This window comes from Oncorhynchus clarkii, chromosome 9 (assembly GCF_045791955.1).
Source record: "Oncorhynchus clarkii lewisi isolate Uvic-CL-2024 chromosome 9, UVic_Ocla_1.0, whole genome shotgun sequence".
Lineage (NCBI taxonomy): Eukaryota > Metazoa > Chordata > Actinopteri > Salmoniformes > Salmonidae > Oncorhynchus > Oncorhynchus clarkii.
Window position 1 is genome coordinate 6,438,233 of NC_092155.1, and position 18,361 is coordinate 6,456,593.

General features: G+C 46.0%; 1 protein-coding gene across 1 annotated transcript in view; it reads left to right on the plus strand.

Moving 5' to 3' along the window:
* The first annotated feature begins 1,521 nt into the window (after nt 1-1,521).
* The window catches only part of LOC139417023 (short transient receptor potential channel 5-like), an 84,490-nt gene continuing 67,650 nt past the window's right edge, over nt 1,522-18,361 (plus strand). Inside the window, exon 1 of the mRNA XM_071166257.1 lies at nt 1,522-1,657. Within this exon, the coding sequence (XP_071022358.1) occupies nt 1,522-1,657 (136 nt within the window). The remainder of the gene's footprint in view (nt 1,658-18,361) is intronic.

The following is an 18,361-nucleotide window of genomic DNA, read 5'->3' on the forward strand; positions in this document are numbered from 1 at the left end:
AGACAGAGAGAGAGAGAGAGAGAGAGGGAGAGAGAGAGACAGAGAGAGAGAGAGAGAGAGAGAGAGAGAGAGAGGTACATCTGCATTGCTGTGATGGTCAGCTCACCAGACCAGACTCAGCTAGTGTGATTTCCTGTGTAATCAGCATTTAGGAGAGTACATTTAGTACAGTACCTCACACACAGCATCCCTATACACTGTCATACTAATACTGATCTCTATTGCATTACTGTAGTCTCATCAATCCAGATAACATGTGTTTTACTAAACTGGTATTTATTCTGAGCAGAATGTGGACTAAATGTCCTGGTTGCCAGATGGCTCTGTCTTAGTCAACACCTGTTCTCCGTCTTAGTCAACACCCGTTCTCTGTCTTAGTCAACACCTGTTCTCTGTCTTAGTCAACACCCGTTCTCTGTCTTAGTCAACACCTGTTCTCTAACTTAGTCAACACCTGTTCTCTAACTTAGTAGGCTGTGATCTCTATCACATCCACAATAATGAGTCAATGTCCACTACTGTAGAACAAGGACAATAATGAGTCAATGTCCACTACTGTAGAACAAGGACAATAATGAGTCAATGTCCACTACTGTAGAACAAGGACAATAATGAGTCAATGTCCACTACTGTAGAACAAGGACAATAATGAGTCAATGTCCACTACTGTAGAACAAGGACAATAATGAGTCAATGTCCACTACTGTAGAACAAGGACAATAATGAGTCAATGTCCACTACTGTAGAACAAGGACAATAATGAGTCAATGTCCACTACTGTAGAACAAGGACAATAATGAGTCAATGTCCACTACTGTAGAACAAGGACAATAATGAGTCAATGTCCACTACTGTAGAACAAGGACAATAATGAGTCAATGTCCACTACTGTAGAACAAGGACAATAATGACTCAATGTCCACTACTGTAGAACAAGGACAATAATGACTCAATGTCCACTACTGTAGAACAAGGACAAACCAGATGTTTTGAGAGGCTTTGTTCTGTTTTGATGGTGAGATATATATATGATTCAAATCTCTCTCTCCCCTCACTCTCCCACCCTCCCCTCTCTCCCTCCCCTCCCCTCTCTCCCCTCCCCTCCCCTCTCTCCCCTCTCTCCCCTCTCTCCCCACCCTCCCCTCCCCTCTCTCCCCACCCTCCCCTCCCCTCCCCTCTCTCCCCTCTCTCCCCTCCCCTCGCCTCTCTCCCCTCCCCTCTCTACACTCTCTCTCCCACCCTCCCCACCCTCCCCTCTCTCCCCTCCCCTCTCTTCCCTCTCTCCCCACCCTCCCCACCCTCCCCTCTCTTCCCTCTCTCCCCTCCCCTCCCCACCCTCCCTTCTCTCCCCTCCCCTCTCTCCCCTCCCCTCTCTCCCCTCCCCTCTCTTCCCTCTCTCCCCACCCTCCCCACCCTCCCTTATCTTCCCTCTCTCCCCTCCCCTCCCCTCCCCACCCTCCCTTCTCTCCCCTCCCCTCTCTCCCCTCCCCTCTCTCCCCTTATCTCTCTCAGCCAGACAAGATGAATCCAATGGCTCAGTTGTATTATAAGAAAGTGAGCTACTCTCCGTACCGAGACAGAATCCCACTGCAGATTGTTCGGGCTGAGTTGGAGCTCTCTGCTGAGGAGAGGGCCTACCTCACCGCTGTGGAGAAAGGTAGTAGACATACCATGTTTTTTTATATAATATATATTATGTATGTATATGTCAATATGTCAATACCCAGAAAGGTAGTAGACATACCATGTGGTGGTATATAATATATATTATGTATGAATATGTCAATATGTCAATACCCAGAAAGGTAGCAGACATACCATGTGGTGGTATATAATATATATTATGTATGAATATGTCAATATGTCAATACCCGGAAAGGTAGCAGACATACCATGTGGTGGTATATAATATATATTATGTATGAATATGTCAATATGTCAATACCCAGAAAGGTAGCAGACATACCATGTGGTGGTATATAATATATATTATGTATGTATATGTCAATATGTCAATACCCAGAAAGGTAGTAGACATACCATGTGGTGGTATATAATATATATTATGTATGTATATGTCAATACCCAGAAAGGTAGCAGACATACCATGTGGTGGTATATAATATATATTATGTATGTATATGTCAATATGTCAATACCCAGAAAGGTAGCAGACATACCATGTGGTGGTATATAATATATATTATGTATGTATATGTCAATATGTCAATACCCAGAAAGGTAGTAGACATACCATGTGGTGGTATATAATATATATTATGTATGTATATGTCAATATGTCAATACCCAGAAAGGTAGCAGACATACCATGTGGTGGTATATAATATATATTATGTATGTATATGTCAATATGTCAATACCCAGAAAGGTAGTAGACATACCATGTGGTGGTATATAATATATATTATGTATGTATATGTCAATACCCAGAAAGGTAGCAGACATACCATGTGGTGGTATATAATATATATTATGTATGTATATGTCAATATGTCAATACCCAGAAAGGTAGCAGACATACCATGTGGTGGTATATAATATATATTATGTATGAATATGTCAATATGTCAATACCCAGAAAGGTAGCAGACATACCATGTGGTGGTATATAATATATATTATGTATGTATATGTCAATATGTCAATACCCGGAAAGGTAGCAGACATACCATGTGGTGGTATATAATATATATTATGTATGTATATGTCAATACCCAGAAAGGTAGTAGACATACCATGTGGTGGTATATAATATATATTATGTATGTATATGTCAATACCCAGAAAGGTAGCAGACATACCATGTGGTGGTATATAATATATATTATGTATGTATATGTCAATATGTCAATACCCAGAAAGGTAGTAGACATACCATGTGGTGGTATATAATATATATTATGTATGTATATGTCAATATGTCAATACCCAGAAAGGTAGCAGACATACCATGTGGTGGTATATAATATATATTATGTATGTATATGTCAATATGTCAATACCCAGAAAGGTAGCAGACATACCATGTGGTGGTATATAATATATATTATGTATGTATATGTCAATACCCAGAAAGGTAGCAGACATACCATGTGGTGGTATATAATATATATTATGTATGAATATGTCAATATGTCAATACCCAGAAAGGTAGTAGACATACCATGTGGTGGTATATAATATATATTATGTATGTATATGTCAATATGTCAATACCCAGAAAGGTAGCAGACATACCATGTGGTGGTATATAATATATATTATGTATGTATATGTCAATATGTCAATACCCAGAAAGGTAGCAGACATACCATGTGGTGGTATATAATATATATTATGTATGTATATGTCAATATGTCAATACCCAGAAAGGTAGTAGACATACCATGTGGTGGTATATAATATATATTATGTATGTATATGTCAATATGTCAATACCCGGAAAGGTAGCAGACATACCATGTGGTGGTATATAATATATATTATGTATGTATATGTCAATACCCAGAAAGGTAGCAGACATACCATGTGGTGGTATATAATATATATTATGTATGTATATGTCAATATGTCAATACCCAGAAAGGTAGCAGACATACCATGTGGTGGTATATAATATATATTATGTATGTATATGTCAATATGTCAATACCCAGAAAGGTAGCAGACATACCATGTGGTGGAATATAATATATATTATGTATGAATATGTCAATATGTCAATACCCAGAAAGATAGCAGACATACCATGTGGTGGTATATAATATATATTATGTATGAATATGTCAATATGTCAATACCCGGAAAGGTAGCAGACATACCATGTGGTGGTATATAATATATATTATGTATGTATATGTCAATATGTCAATACCCAGAAAGGTAGTAGACATACCATGTGGTGGTATATAATATATATTATGTATGAATATGTCAATATGTCAATACCCAGAAAGGTAGCAGACATACCATGTGGTGGTATATAATATATATTATGTATGTATATGTCAATATGTCAATACCCAGAAAGGTAGCAGACATACCATGTGGTGGTATATAATATATATTATGTATGTATATGTCAATACCCAGAAAGGTAGCAGACATACCATGTGGTGGTATATAATATATATTATGTATGTATATGTCAATATGTCAATACCCAGAAAGGTAGTAGACATACCATCTGGTGGTATATAATATATATTATGTATGTATATGTCAATATGTCAATACCCAGAAAGGTAGCAGACATACCATGTGGTGGTATATAATATATATTATGTATGTATATGTCAATATGTCAATACCCAGAAAGGTAGTAGACATACCATCTGGTGGTATATAATATATATTATGTATGTATATGTCAATACCCAGAAAGGTAGCAGACATACCATGTGGTGGTATATAATATATATTATGTATGTATATGTCAATATGTCAATACCCAGAAAGGTAGTAGACATACCATCTGGTGGTATATAATATATATTATGTATGTATATGTCAATATGTCAATACCCAGAAAGGTAGCAGACATACCATGTGGTGGTATATAATATATATTATGTATGTATATGTCAATATGTCAATACCCAGAAAGGTAGCAGACATACCATGTGGTGGTATATAATATATATTATGTATGAATATGTCAATATGTCAATACCCAGAAAGGTAGTAGACATACCATGTGGTGGTATATAATATATATTATGTATGAATATGTCAATATGTCAATACCCAGAAAGGTAGCAGACATACCATGTGGTGGTATATAATATATATTATGTATGAATATGTCAATATGTCAATACCCAGAAAGGTAGTAGACATACCATGTGGTGGTATATAATATATATTATGTATGTATATGTCAATACCCAGAAAGGTAGCAGACATACCATGTGGTGGTATATAATATATATTATGTATGTATATGTCAATATGTCAATACCCAGAAAGGTAGTAGACATACCATGTGGTGGTATATAATATATATTATGTATGTATATGTCAATATGTCAATACCCAGAAAGGTAGCAGACATACCATGTGGTGGTATATAATATATATTATGTATGAATATGTCAATATGTCAATACCCAGAAAGGTAGTAGACATACCATGTGGTGGTATATAATATATATTATGTATGTATATGTCAATACCCAGAAAGGTAGCAGACATACCATGTGGTGGTATATAATATATATTATGTATGTATATGTCAATATGTCAATACCCAGAAAGGTAGCAGACATACCATGTGGTGGTATATAATATATATTATGTATGTATATGTCAATACCCAGAAAGGTAGCAGACATACCATGTGGTGGTATATAATATATATTATGTATGTATATGTCAATACCCAGAAAGGTAGCAGACATACCATGTGGTGGTATATAATATATATTATGTATGTATATGTCAATACCCAGAAAGGTAGCAGACATACCATGTGGTGGTATATAATATATATTATGTATGTATATGTCAATATGTCAATACCCAGAAAGGTAGCAGACATACCATGTGGTGGTATATAATATATATTATGTATGTATATGTCAATATGTCAATACCCAGAAAGGTAGTAGACATACCATGTGGTGGTATATAATATATATTATGTATGTATATGTCAATATGTCAATACCCAGAAAGGTAGTAGACATACCATGTGGTGGTATATAATATATATTATGTATGTATATGTCAATACCCAGAAAGGTAGCAGACATACCATGTGGTGGTATATAATATATATTATGTATGTATATGTCAATATGTCAATACCCAGAAAGGTAGCAGACATACCATGTGGTGGTATATAATATATATTATGTATGTATATGTCAATATGTCAATACCCAGAAAGGTAGCAGACATACCATGTGGTGGTATATAATATATATTATGTATGTATATGTCAATATGTCAATACCCAGAAAGGTAGCAGACATACCATGTGGTGGTATATAATATATATTATGTATGTATATGTCAATATGTCAATACCCAGAAAGGTAGCAGACATACCATGTGGTGGTATATAATATATATTATGTATGAATATGTCAATATGTCAATACCCAGAAAGGTAGCAGACATACCATCTGGTGGTATATAATATATATTATGTATGTATATGTCAATATGTCAATACCCGGAAAGGTAGCAGACATACCATGTGGTGGTATATAATATATATTATGTATGTATATGTCAATATGTCAATACCCAGAAAGGTAGTAGACATACCATGTGGTGGTATATAATATATATTATGTATGAATATGTCAATACCCAGAAAGGTAGCAGACATACCATGTGGTGGTATATAATATATATTATGTATGTATATGTCAATACCCAGAAAGGTAGCAGACATACCATGTGGTGGTATATAATATATATTATGTATGAATATGTCAATATGTCAATACCCGGAAAGGTAGCAGACATACCATGTGGTTTTATATAATATATATTATGTATGTATATGTCAATATGTCAATACCCGGAAAGGTAGCAGACATACCATGTGGTGGTATATAATATATATTATGTATGAATATGTCAATATGTCAATACCCAGAAAGGTAGCAGACATACCATGTGGTGGTATATAATATATATTATGTATGTATATGTCAATATGTCAATACCCAGAAAGGTAGCAGACATACCATGTGGTGGTATATAATATATATTATGTATGAATATGTCAATACCCAGAAAGGTAGTAGACATACCATGTGGTGGTATATAATATATATTATGTATGTATATGTCAATATGTCAATACCCAGAATGGTAGCAGACATACCATGTGGTGGTATATAATATATATTATGTATGAATATGTCAATACCCAGAAAGGTAGTAGACATACCATGTGGTGGTATATAATATATATTATGTATGTATATGTCAATATGTCAATACCCAGAAAGGTAGCAGACATACCATGTGGTGGTATATAATATATATTATGTATGAATATGTCAATATGTCAATACCCAGAAAGGTAGCAGACATACCATGTGGTGGTATATAATATATATTATGTATGTATATGTCAATATGTCAATACCCAGAAAGGTAGCAGACATACCATGTGGTGGTATATAATATATATTATGTATGAATATGTCAATACCCAGAAAGGTAGTAGACATACCATGTGGTGGTATATAATATATATTATGTATGTATATGTCAATATGTCAATACCCAGAAAGGTAGCAGACATACCATGTGGTGGTATATAATATATATTATGTATGAATATGTCAATACCCATAAAGGTAGTAGACATACCATGTGGTGGTATATAATATATATTATGTATGAATATGTCAATATGTCAATACCCAGAAAGGTAGCAGACATACCATGTGGTGGTATATAATATATATTATGTATGTATATGTCAATATGTCAATACCCAGAAAGGTAGCAGACATACCATGTGGTGGTATATAATATATATTATGTATGAATATGTCAATACCCAGAAAGGTAGCAGACATACCATGTGGTGGTATATAATATATATTATGTATGAATATGTCAATATGTCAATACCCGGAAAGGTAGCAGACATACCATGTGGTGGTATATAATATATATTATGTATGAATATGTCAATATGTCAATACCCAGAAAGGTAGCAGACATACCATGTGGTGGTATATAATATATATTATGTATGAATATGTCAATATGTCAATACCCAGAAAGGTAGCAGACATACCATGTGGTGGTATATAATATATATTATGTATGAATATGTCAATATGTCAATACCCAGAAAGGTAGCAGACATACCATGTGGTGGTATATAATATATATTATGTATGAATATGTCAATACCCAGAAAGGTAGCAGACATACCATGTGGTGGTATATAATATATATTATGTATGAATATGTCAATATGTCAATACCCAGAAAGGTAGCAGACATACCATGTGGTGGTATATAATATATATTATGTATGAATATGTCAATACCCAGAAAGGTAGCAGACATACCATGTGGTGGTATATAATATATATTATGTATGAATATGTCAATATGTCAATACCCAGAAAGGTAGCAGACATACCATGTGGTGGTATATAATATATATTATGTATGTATATGTCAATATGTCAATACCCAGAAAGGTAGCAGACATACCATGTGGTGGTATATAATATATATTATGTATGTATATGTCAATACCCAGAAAGGTAGCAGACATACCATGTGGTGGTATATAATATATATTATGTATGTATATGTAAATATGTCAATACCCAGAAAGGTAGCAGACATACCATGTGGTGGTATATAATATATATTATGTATGTATATGTCAATACCCAGAAAGGTAGCAGACATACCATGTGGTGGTATATAATATATATTATGTATGTATATGTCAATACCCAGAAAGGTAGCAGACATACCATGTGGTGGTATATAATATATATTATGTATGTATATGTCAATATGTCAATACCCGGAAAGGTAGCAGACATACCATGTGGTGGTATATAATATATATTATGTATGTATATGTCAATACCCAGAAAGGTAGCAGACATACCATGTGGTGGTATATAATATATATTATGTATGAATATGTCAATATGTCAATACCCAGAAAGGTAGCAGACATACCATGTGGTGGTATATAATATATATTATGTATGTATATGTCAATATGTCAATACCCAGAAAGGTAGCAGACATACCATGTGGTGGTATATAATATATATTATGTATGAATATGTCAATATGTCAATACCCAGAAAGGTAGCAGACATAACATGTGGTGGTATATAATATATATTATGTATGAATATGTCAATACCCAGAAAGGTAGTAGACATACCATGTGGTGGTATATAATATATATTATGTATGTATATGTCAATATGTCAATACCCAGAAAGGTAGCAGACATTCCATGTGGTGGTATTTAATATATATTATGTATGAATATGTCAATATTTCAATACCCAGAAAGGTAGCAGACATACCATGTGGTGGTATATAATATATATTATGTATGAATATGTCAATACCCAGAAAGGTAGTAGACATACCATGTGGTGGTATATAATATATATTATGTATGTATAGGTCAATATGTCAATACCCAGAAAGGTAGCAGACATACCATGTGGTGGTATATAATATATATTATGTATGTATATGTCAATATGTCAATACCCAGAAAGGTAGCAGACATACCATGTGGTGGTATATAATATATATTATGTATGTATATGTCAATATGTCAATACCCAGAAAGGTAGCAGACATACCATGTGGTGGTATATAATATATATTATGTATGAATATGTCAATACCCAGAAAGGTAGTAGACATACCATGTGGTGGTATATAATATATATTATGTATGAATATGTCAATATGTCAATACCCAGAAAGGTAGCAGACATACCATGTGGTGGTATATAATATATATTATGTATGTATATGTCAATATGTCAATACCCAGAAAGGTAGCAGACATACCATGTGGTGGTATATAATATATATTATGTATGTATATGTCAATACCCAGAAAGGTAGCAGACATACCATGTGGTGGTATATAATATATATTATGTATGTATATGTCAATACCCAGAAAGGTAGCAGACATACCATGTGGTGGTATATAATATATATTATGTATGTATATGTCAATATGTCAATACCCGGAAAGGTAGCAGACATACCATGTGGTGGTATATAATATATATTATGTATGTATATGTCAATACCCAGAAAGGTAGCAGACATACCATGTGGTGGTATATAATATATATTATGTATGTATAGGTCAATATGTCAATACCCAGAAAGGTAGCAGACATACCATGTGGTGGTATATAATATATATTATGTATGTATATGTCAATATGTCAATACCCAGAAAGGTAGCAGACATACCATGTGGTGGTATATAATATATATTATGTATGTATATGTCAATATGTCAATACCCAGAAAGGTAGCAGACATACCATGTGGTGGTATATAATATATATTATGTATGAATATGTCAATACCCAGAAAGGTAGTAGACATACCATGTGGTGGTATATAATATATATTATGTATGAATATGTCAATATGTCAATACCCAGAAAGGTAGCAGACATACCATGTGGTGGTATATAATATATATTATGTATGTATATGTCAATATGTCAATACCCGGAAAGGTAAGTTATTTGTACTTCTATACAGTCTGATTTATGATCTTCAATAAGATCTCAATATTTTCTGTCCCCTAACCCTACCCCTCTGTCCCCTACCCCTCTGTCCCCTACCACTCTGTCCCCTAACCCTCTGTCCCCTACCCCTCTGTCCCCTACCCCTCTGTCCCCTACCCCTCTGTCCCCTACCCCTCTGTCCCCTAACCCTCTGTCCCCTACCCCTCTGTCCCCTACCCCTCTGTCACCTACCCCTCTATCCCCTACCCCTCTGTCCCCTACCCCTCTGTCCCCTAACCCTCTGTCCCCTAACCCTTTGTCCCCTACCCCTCTGTCCCCTAACCCTCTGTCCCCTACCCCTCTGTCCCCTACCCCTCTGTCCCCTAACCCTCTGTCCCCTACCCCTCTGTCCCCTACCCCTCTGTCCTCTAACCCTCTGTCCCCTACCCCTCTGTCCCCTACACCTCTGTCCTCTATCCCTCTGTCCCCTACCCCTCTGTCCCCTACCCCTCTGTCCCCTACCCCTCTGTCCTCTAACCCTCTGTCCCCTACCCCTCTGTCCCCTACCCCTCTGTCCCCTAACCCTCTGTCCCCTACCCCTCTGTCCCCTAACCCTCTGTCCCCTACCCCTCTGTCCCCTACCCCTCTGTCCCCTACCCCTCTGTCCCCTAACCCTCTGTCCCCTAACCCTACCCCTCTGTCCCCTACCCCTCTGTCCCCTACCCCTCTGTCCCCTACCCCTCTGTCCCCTACCCCTCTGTCCCCTAACCCTCTGTCCCCTAACCCTCTGTCCCCTAACCCTCTGTCCCCTAACCCTCTGTCCCCTAACCCTACCCCTCTGTCCCCTAACCCTCTGTCCCCTAACCCTACCCCTCTGTCCCCGAACCCTACCCCTCTGTCCCCTAACCCTCTGTCCCCTAACCCTACCCCTCTGTCCCCTAACCCTACCCCTCTGTCCCCTAACCCTAACCCTCTGTCCCCTAACCCTCTGTCCCCTAACCCTCTGTCCCCTAACCCTCTGTCCCCTAACCCTACCCCTCTGTCCCCTAACCCTCTGTCCCCTAACCCTACCCCTCTGTCCCCTAACCCTACCCCTCTGTCCCCTAACCCTACCCCTCTGTCCCCTAACCCTCTGTCCTCTACCCCTCTGTCCCCTAACCCTCTGTCCCCTAACCTACCCCTCTGTCCCCTACCCCTCTGTCACCTAACCCTCTGTCCCCTACCCCTCTGTCCCCTAACCCTACCCCTCTGTCCCCTACCCCTCTGTCCCCTACCCCTCTGTCCCCTAACCCTCTGTCCCCTAACCCTACCCCTCTGTCCCCTACCCCTCTGTCACCTAACCCTCTGTCCCCTACCCCTCTGTCCCCTAACCCTACCCCTCTGTCCCCTACCCCTCTGTCACCTACCCCTCTGTCCCCTAACCCTCTGTCCCCTACCCCTCTGTCCCCTAACCCTCTGTCCCCTACCCCTCTGTCCCCTAACCCTCTGTCCCCTAACCCTACCCCTCTGTCCCCTAACCCAACCCCTCTGTCCCCTAACCCAACCCCTCTGTCCCCTAACCCTAACCCTCTGTCCCCTAACCCAACCCCTCTGTCCCCTAACCCAACCCCTCTGTCCCCTAACCCTACCCCTCTGTCCCCTAACCCTCTGTCCCCTAACCCTACCCCTCTGTCCCCTAACCCTACCCCTCTGTCCCCTAACCCTACCCCTCTGTCCCCTAACCCTCTGTCCTCTACCCCTCTGTCCCCTAACCCTCTGTCCCCTAACCCTACCCCTCTGTCCCCTACCCCTCTGTCACCTAACCCTCTGTCCCCTACCCCTCTGTCCCCTAACCCTACCCCTCTGTCCCCTACCCCTCTGTCCCCTACCCCTCTGTCCCCTAACCCTCTGTCCCCTAACCCTACCCCTCTGTCCCCTACCCCTCTGTCACCTAACCCTCTGTCTTCTACCCCTCTGTCCCCTAACCCTACCCCTCTGTCCCCTACCCCTCTGTCACCTACCCCTCTGTCCCCTAACCCTCTGTCCCCTACCCCTCTGTCCCCTAACCCTCTGTCCCCTACCCCTCTGTCCCCTAACCCTCTGTCCCCTAACCCTACCCCTCTGTCCCCTAACCCAACCCCTCTGTCCCCTAACCCAACCCCTCTGTCCCCTAACCCTAACCCTCTGTCCCCTAACCCAACCCCTCTGTCCCCTAACCCAACCCCTCTGTCCCCTAACCCAACCCCTCTGTCCCCTAACCCTAACCCTCTGTCCCCTAACCCAACCCCTCTGTCCCCTAACCCAACCCCTCTGTCCCCTAACCCTAACCCTTTGTCCCCTAACCCTAACCCTCTGTCCCCTAACCCTAACCCTTTGTCCCCTAACCCAACCCCTCTGTCCCCTAACCCTAACCCTTTGTCCCCTAACCCTCTGTCCCCTAACCCTCTGTCCCCTAACCCTCTGTCCCCTAACCCTACCCCTCTGTCACCTAACCCTCTGTCCCCTACCCCTCTGTCCCCTAACCCTCTGTCCCCTAACCCTACCCCTCTGTCCCCTAACCCTCTGTCCCCTACCCCTCTGTCCCCTAACCCTACCCCTCTGTCCCCTAACCCTCTGTCCCCTAACCCTCTGTCCCCTAACCCTACCCCTCTGTCACCTAACCCTCTGTCCCCTAACCCTACCCCTCTGTCCCCTACCCCTCTGTCCCCTAACCCTACCCCTCTGTCCCCTAATCCTCTGTCCCCTACCCCTCTGTCCCCTAACCCTCTGTCCCCTACCCCTCTTTCCCCTACCCCTCTGTCCCCTACCCCTCTGTCCCCTACCCCTCTGTCCCCTAACCCTCTGTCCCCTACCCCTCTGTCCCCTAACCCTCTGTCCCCTAACCCTCTGCCCCCTAACTCTCTGTCCCCTACCCCTCTGTCCCCTAACCCTCTGTCCCCTACCCCTCTGTCCCCTACCCCTCTGTCCCCTAACCCTCTGTCCCCTACCCCTCTGTCCCCTAACCCTCTGTCCCCTACCCCTCTGTCCCCTAACCCTCTGTCCCCTAACCCTACCCCTCTGTCCCCTAACCCAACCCCTCTGTCCCCTAACCCAACCCCTCTGTCCCCTAACCCTAACCCTCTGTCCCCTAACCCAACCCCTCTGTCCCCTAACCCAACCCCTCTGTCCCCTAACCCTACCCCTCTGTCCCCTAACCCTCTGTCCCCTAACCCTACCCCTCTGTCCCCTAACCCTACCCCTCTGTCCCCTAACCCTACCCCTCTGTCCCCTAACCCTCTGTCCTCTACCCCTCTGTCCCCTAACCCTCTGTCCCCTAACCCTACCCCTCTGTCCCCTACCCCTCTGTCACCTAACCCTCTGTCCCCTACCCCTCTGTCCCCTAACCCTACCCCTCTGTCCCCTACCCCTCTGTCCCCTACCCCTCTGTCCCCTAACCCTCTGTCCCCTAACCCTACCCCTCTGTCCCCTACCCCTCTGTCACCTAACCCTCTGTCTTCTACCCCTCTGTCCCCTAACCCTACCCCTCTGTCCCCTACCCCTCTGTCACCTACCCCTCTGTCCCCTAACCCTCTGTCCCCTACCCCTCTGTCCCCTAACCCTCTGTCCCCTACCCCTCTGTCCCCTAACCCTCTGTCCCCTAACCCTACCCCTCTGTCCCCTAACCCAACCCCTCTGTCCCCTAACCCAACCCCTCTGTCCCCTAACCCTAACCCTCTGTCCCCTAACCCCTCTGTCCCCTAACCCAACCCCTCTGTCCCCTAACCCAACCCCTCTGTCCCCTAACCCTAACCCTCTGTCCCCTAACCCAACCCCTCTGTCCCCTAACCCAACCCCTCTGTCCCCTAACCCTACCCCTCTGTCCCCTAACCCTCTGTCCCCTAACCCTACCCCTCTGTCCCCTAACCCTACCCCTCTGTCCCCTAACCCTACCCCTCTGTCCCCTAACCCTCTGTCCTCTACCCCTCTGTCCCCTAACCCTCTGTCCCCTAACCCTACCCCTCTGTCCCCTACCCCTCTGTCACCTAACCCTCTGTCCCCTACCCCTCTGTCCCCTAACCCTACCCCTCTGTCCCCTACCCCTCTGTCCCCTACCCCTCTGTCCCCTAACCCTCTGTCCCCTAACCCTACCCCTCTGTCCCCTACCCCTCTGTCACCTAACCCTCTGTCTTCTACCCCTCTGTCCCCTAACCCTACCCCTCTGTCCCCTACCCCTCTGTCACCTACCCCTCTGTCCCCTAACCCTCTGTCCCCTACCCCTCTGTCCCCTAACCCTCTGTCCCCTACCCCTCTGTCCCCTAACCCTCTGTCCCCTAACCCTACCCCTCTGTCCCCTAACCCAACCCCTCTGTCCCCTAACCCAACCCCTCTGTCCCCTAACCCTAACCCTCTGTCCCCTAACCCAACCCCTCTGTCCCCTAACCCAACCCCTCTGTCCCCTAACCCAACCCCTCTGTCCCCTAACCCTAACCCTCTGTCCCCTAACCCAACCCCTCTGTCCCCTAACCCAACCCCTCTGTCCCCTAACCCTAACCCTTTGTCCCCTAACCCTAACCCTCTGTCCCCTAACCCTAACCCTTTGTCCCCTAACCCAACCCCTCTGTCCCCTAACCCTAACCCTTTGTCCCCTAACCCTCTGTCCCCTAACCCTCTGTCCCCTAACCCTCTGTCCCCTAACCCTACGCCTCTGTCACCTAACCCTCTGTCCCCTACCCCTCTGTCCCCTAACCCTCTGTCCCCTAACCCTACCCCTCTGTCACCTAACCCTCTGTCTCCTACCCCTCTGTCCCCTAACCCTACCCCTCTGTCCCCTAACCCTCTGTCCCCTAACCCTCTGTCCCCTAACCCTACCCCTCTGTCACCTAACCCTCTGTCCCCTAACCCTACCCCTCTGTCCCCTACCCCTCTGTCCCCTAACCCTACCCCTCTGTCCCCTAACCCTCTGTCCCCTACCCCTCTGTCCCCTAACCCTCTGTCCCCTACCCCTCTTTCCCCTACCCCTCTGTCCCCTACCCCTCTGTCCCCTACCCCTCTGTCCCCTAACCCTCTGTCCCCTACCCCTCTGTCCCCTAACCCTCTGTCCCCTAACCCTCTGCCCCCTAACTCTCTGTCCCCTACCCCTCTGTCCCCTAACCCTCTGTCCCCTACCCCTCTGTCCCCTACCCCTCTGTCCCCTAACCCTCTGTCCCCTACCCCTCTGTCCCCTAACCCTCTGTCCCCTACCCCTCTGTCCCCTAACTCTCTGTCCCCTAACCCTACCCCTCTGTCCCCTAACCCAACCCCTCTGTCCCCTAACCCAACCCCTCTGTCCCCTAACCCTAACCCTCTGTCCCCTAACCCAACCCCTCTGTCCCCTAACCCAACCCCTCTGTCCCCTAACCCTACCCCTCTGTCCCCTAACCCTCTGTCCCCTAACCCTACCCCTCTGTCCCCTAACCCTACCCCTCTGTCCCCTAACCCTACCCCTCTGTCCCCTAACCCTCTGTCCTCTACCCCTCTGTCCCCTAACCCTCTGTCCCCTAACCCTACCCCTCTGTCCCCTACCCCTCTGTCACCTAACCCTCTGTCCCCTACCCCTCTGTCCCCTAACCCTACCCCTCTGTCCCCTACCCCTCTGTCCCCTACCCCTCTGTCCCCTAACCCTCTGTCCCCTAACCCTACCCCTCTGTCCCCTACCCCTCTGTCACCTAACCCTCTGTCTTCTACCCCTCTGTCCCCTAACCCTACCCCTCTGTCCCCTACCCCTCTGTCACCTACCCCTCTGTCCCCTAACCCTCTGTCCCCTACCCCTCTGTCCCCTAACCCTCTGTCCCCTACCCCTCTGTCCCCTAACCCTCTGTCCCCTAACCCTACCCCTCTGTCCCCTAACCCAACCCCTCTGTCCCCTAACCCAACCCCTCTGTCCCCTAACCCTAACCCTCTGTCCCCTAACCCAACCCCTCTGTCCCCTAACCCAACCCCTCTGTCCCCTAACCCAACCCCTCTGTCCCCTAACCCTAACCCTCTGTCCCCTAACCCAACCCCTCTGTCCCCTAACCCAACCCCTCTGTCCCCTAACCCTAACCCTTTGTCCCCTAACCCTAACCCTCTGTCCCCTAACCCTAACCCTTTGTCCCCTAACCCAACCCCTCTGTCCCCTAACCCTAACCCTTTGTCCCCTAACCCTCTGTCCCCTAACCCTCTGTCACCTAACCCTCTGTCCCCTAACCCTACCCCTCTGTCCCCTACCCCTCTGTCCCCTAACCCTACCCCTCTGTCCCCTAACCCTCTGTCCCCTACCCCTCTGTCCCCTAACCCTCTGTCCCCTACCCCTCTTTCCCCTACCCCTCTGTCCCCTACCCCTCTGTCCCCTACCCCTCTGTCCCCTAACCCTCTGTCCCCTAACCCTCTGTCCCCTACCCCTCTGTCCCCTACCCCTCTGTCCCCTACCCCTCTGTCCCCTAACCCTCTGTCCCCTACCCCTCTGTCCCCTAACCCTCTGTCCCCTACCCCTCTGTCCCCTAACCCTCTGTCCCCTAACCCTCTGTCCCCTAACCCTCTGTCCCCTAACCCTCTGTCCCCTACCCCTCTGTCCCCTAACCCTCTGTCCCCTACCCCTCTGTCCCCTAACCCTACCCCTCTGTCCCCTAACCCTACCCCTCTGTCCCCTAACCCTACCCCTCTGTCCCCTAACCCTCTGTCCCCTAACCCTACCCCTCTGTCCCCTAACCCTCTGTCCTCTACCCCTCTGTCCCCTAACCCTCTGTCCCCTAACCCTACCCCTCTGTCCCCTACCCCTCTGTCACCTAACCCTCTGTCCCCTACCCCTCTGTCCCCTAACCCTACCCCTCTGTCCCCTACCCCTCTGTCACCTACCCCTCTGTCCCCTAACCCTCTGTCCCCTACCCCTCTGTCCCCTAACCCTCTGTCCCCTACCCCTCTGTCCCCTAACCCTCTGTCCCCTAACCCTACCCCTCTGTCCCCTAACCCAACCCCTCTGTCCCCTAACCCAACCCCTCTGTCCCCTAACCCTAACCCTCTGTCCCCTAACCCAACCCCTCTGTCCCCTAACCCAACCCCTCTGTCCCCTAACCCTACCCCTCTGTCCCCTAACCCTCTGTCCCCTAACCCTACCCCTCTGTCCCCTAACCCTACCCCTCTGTCCCCTAACCCTACCCCTCTGTCCCCTAACCCTCTGTCCTCTACCCCTCTGTCCCCTAACCCTCTGTCCCCTAACCCTACCCCTCTGTCCCCTACCCCTCTGTCACCTAACCCTCTGTCCCCTACCCCTCTGTCCCCTAACCCTACCCCTCTGTCCCCTACCCCTCTGTCCCCTACCCCTCTGTCCCCTAACCCTCTGTCCCCTAACCCTACCCCTCTGTCCCCTACCCCTCTGTCACCTAACCCTCTGTCCCCTACCCCTCTGTCCCCTAACCCTACCCCTCTGTCCCCTACCCCTCTGTCACCTACCCCTCTGTCCCCTAACCCTCTGTCCCCTACCCCTCTGTCCCCTAACCCTCTGTCCCCTACCCCTCTGTCCCCTAACCCTCTGTCCCCTAACCCTACCCCTCTGTCCCCTAACCCAACCCCTCTGTCCCCTAACCCAACCCCTCTGTCCCCTAACCCTAACCCTCTGTCCCCTAACCCAACCCCTCTGTCCCCTAACCCAACCCCTCTGTCCCCTAACCCAACCCCTCTGTCCCCTAACCCTAACCCTCTGTCCCCTAACCCAACCCCTCTGTCCCCTAACCCAACCCCTCTGTCCCCTAACCCTAACCCTTTGTCCCCTAACCCTAACCCTCTGTCCCCTAACCCTAACCCTTTGTCCCCTAACCCAACCCCTCTGTCCCCTAACCCTAACCCTTTGTCCCCTAACCCTCTGTCCCCTAACCCTCTGTCCCCTAACCCTCTGTCCCCTAACCCTACCCCTCTGTCACCTAACCCTCTGTCCCCTACCCCTCTGTCCCCTAACCCTCTGTCCCCTAACCCTACCCCTCTGTCCCCTAACCCTCTGTCCCCTACCCCTCTGTCCCCTAACCCTACCCCTCTGTCCCCTAACCCTCTGTCCCCTAACCCTCTGTCCCCTAACCCTACCCCTCTGTCACCTAACCCTCTGTCCCCTAACCCTACCCCTCTGTCCCCTACCCCTC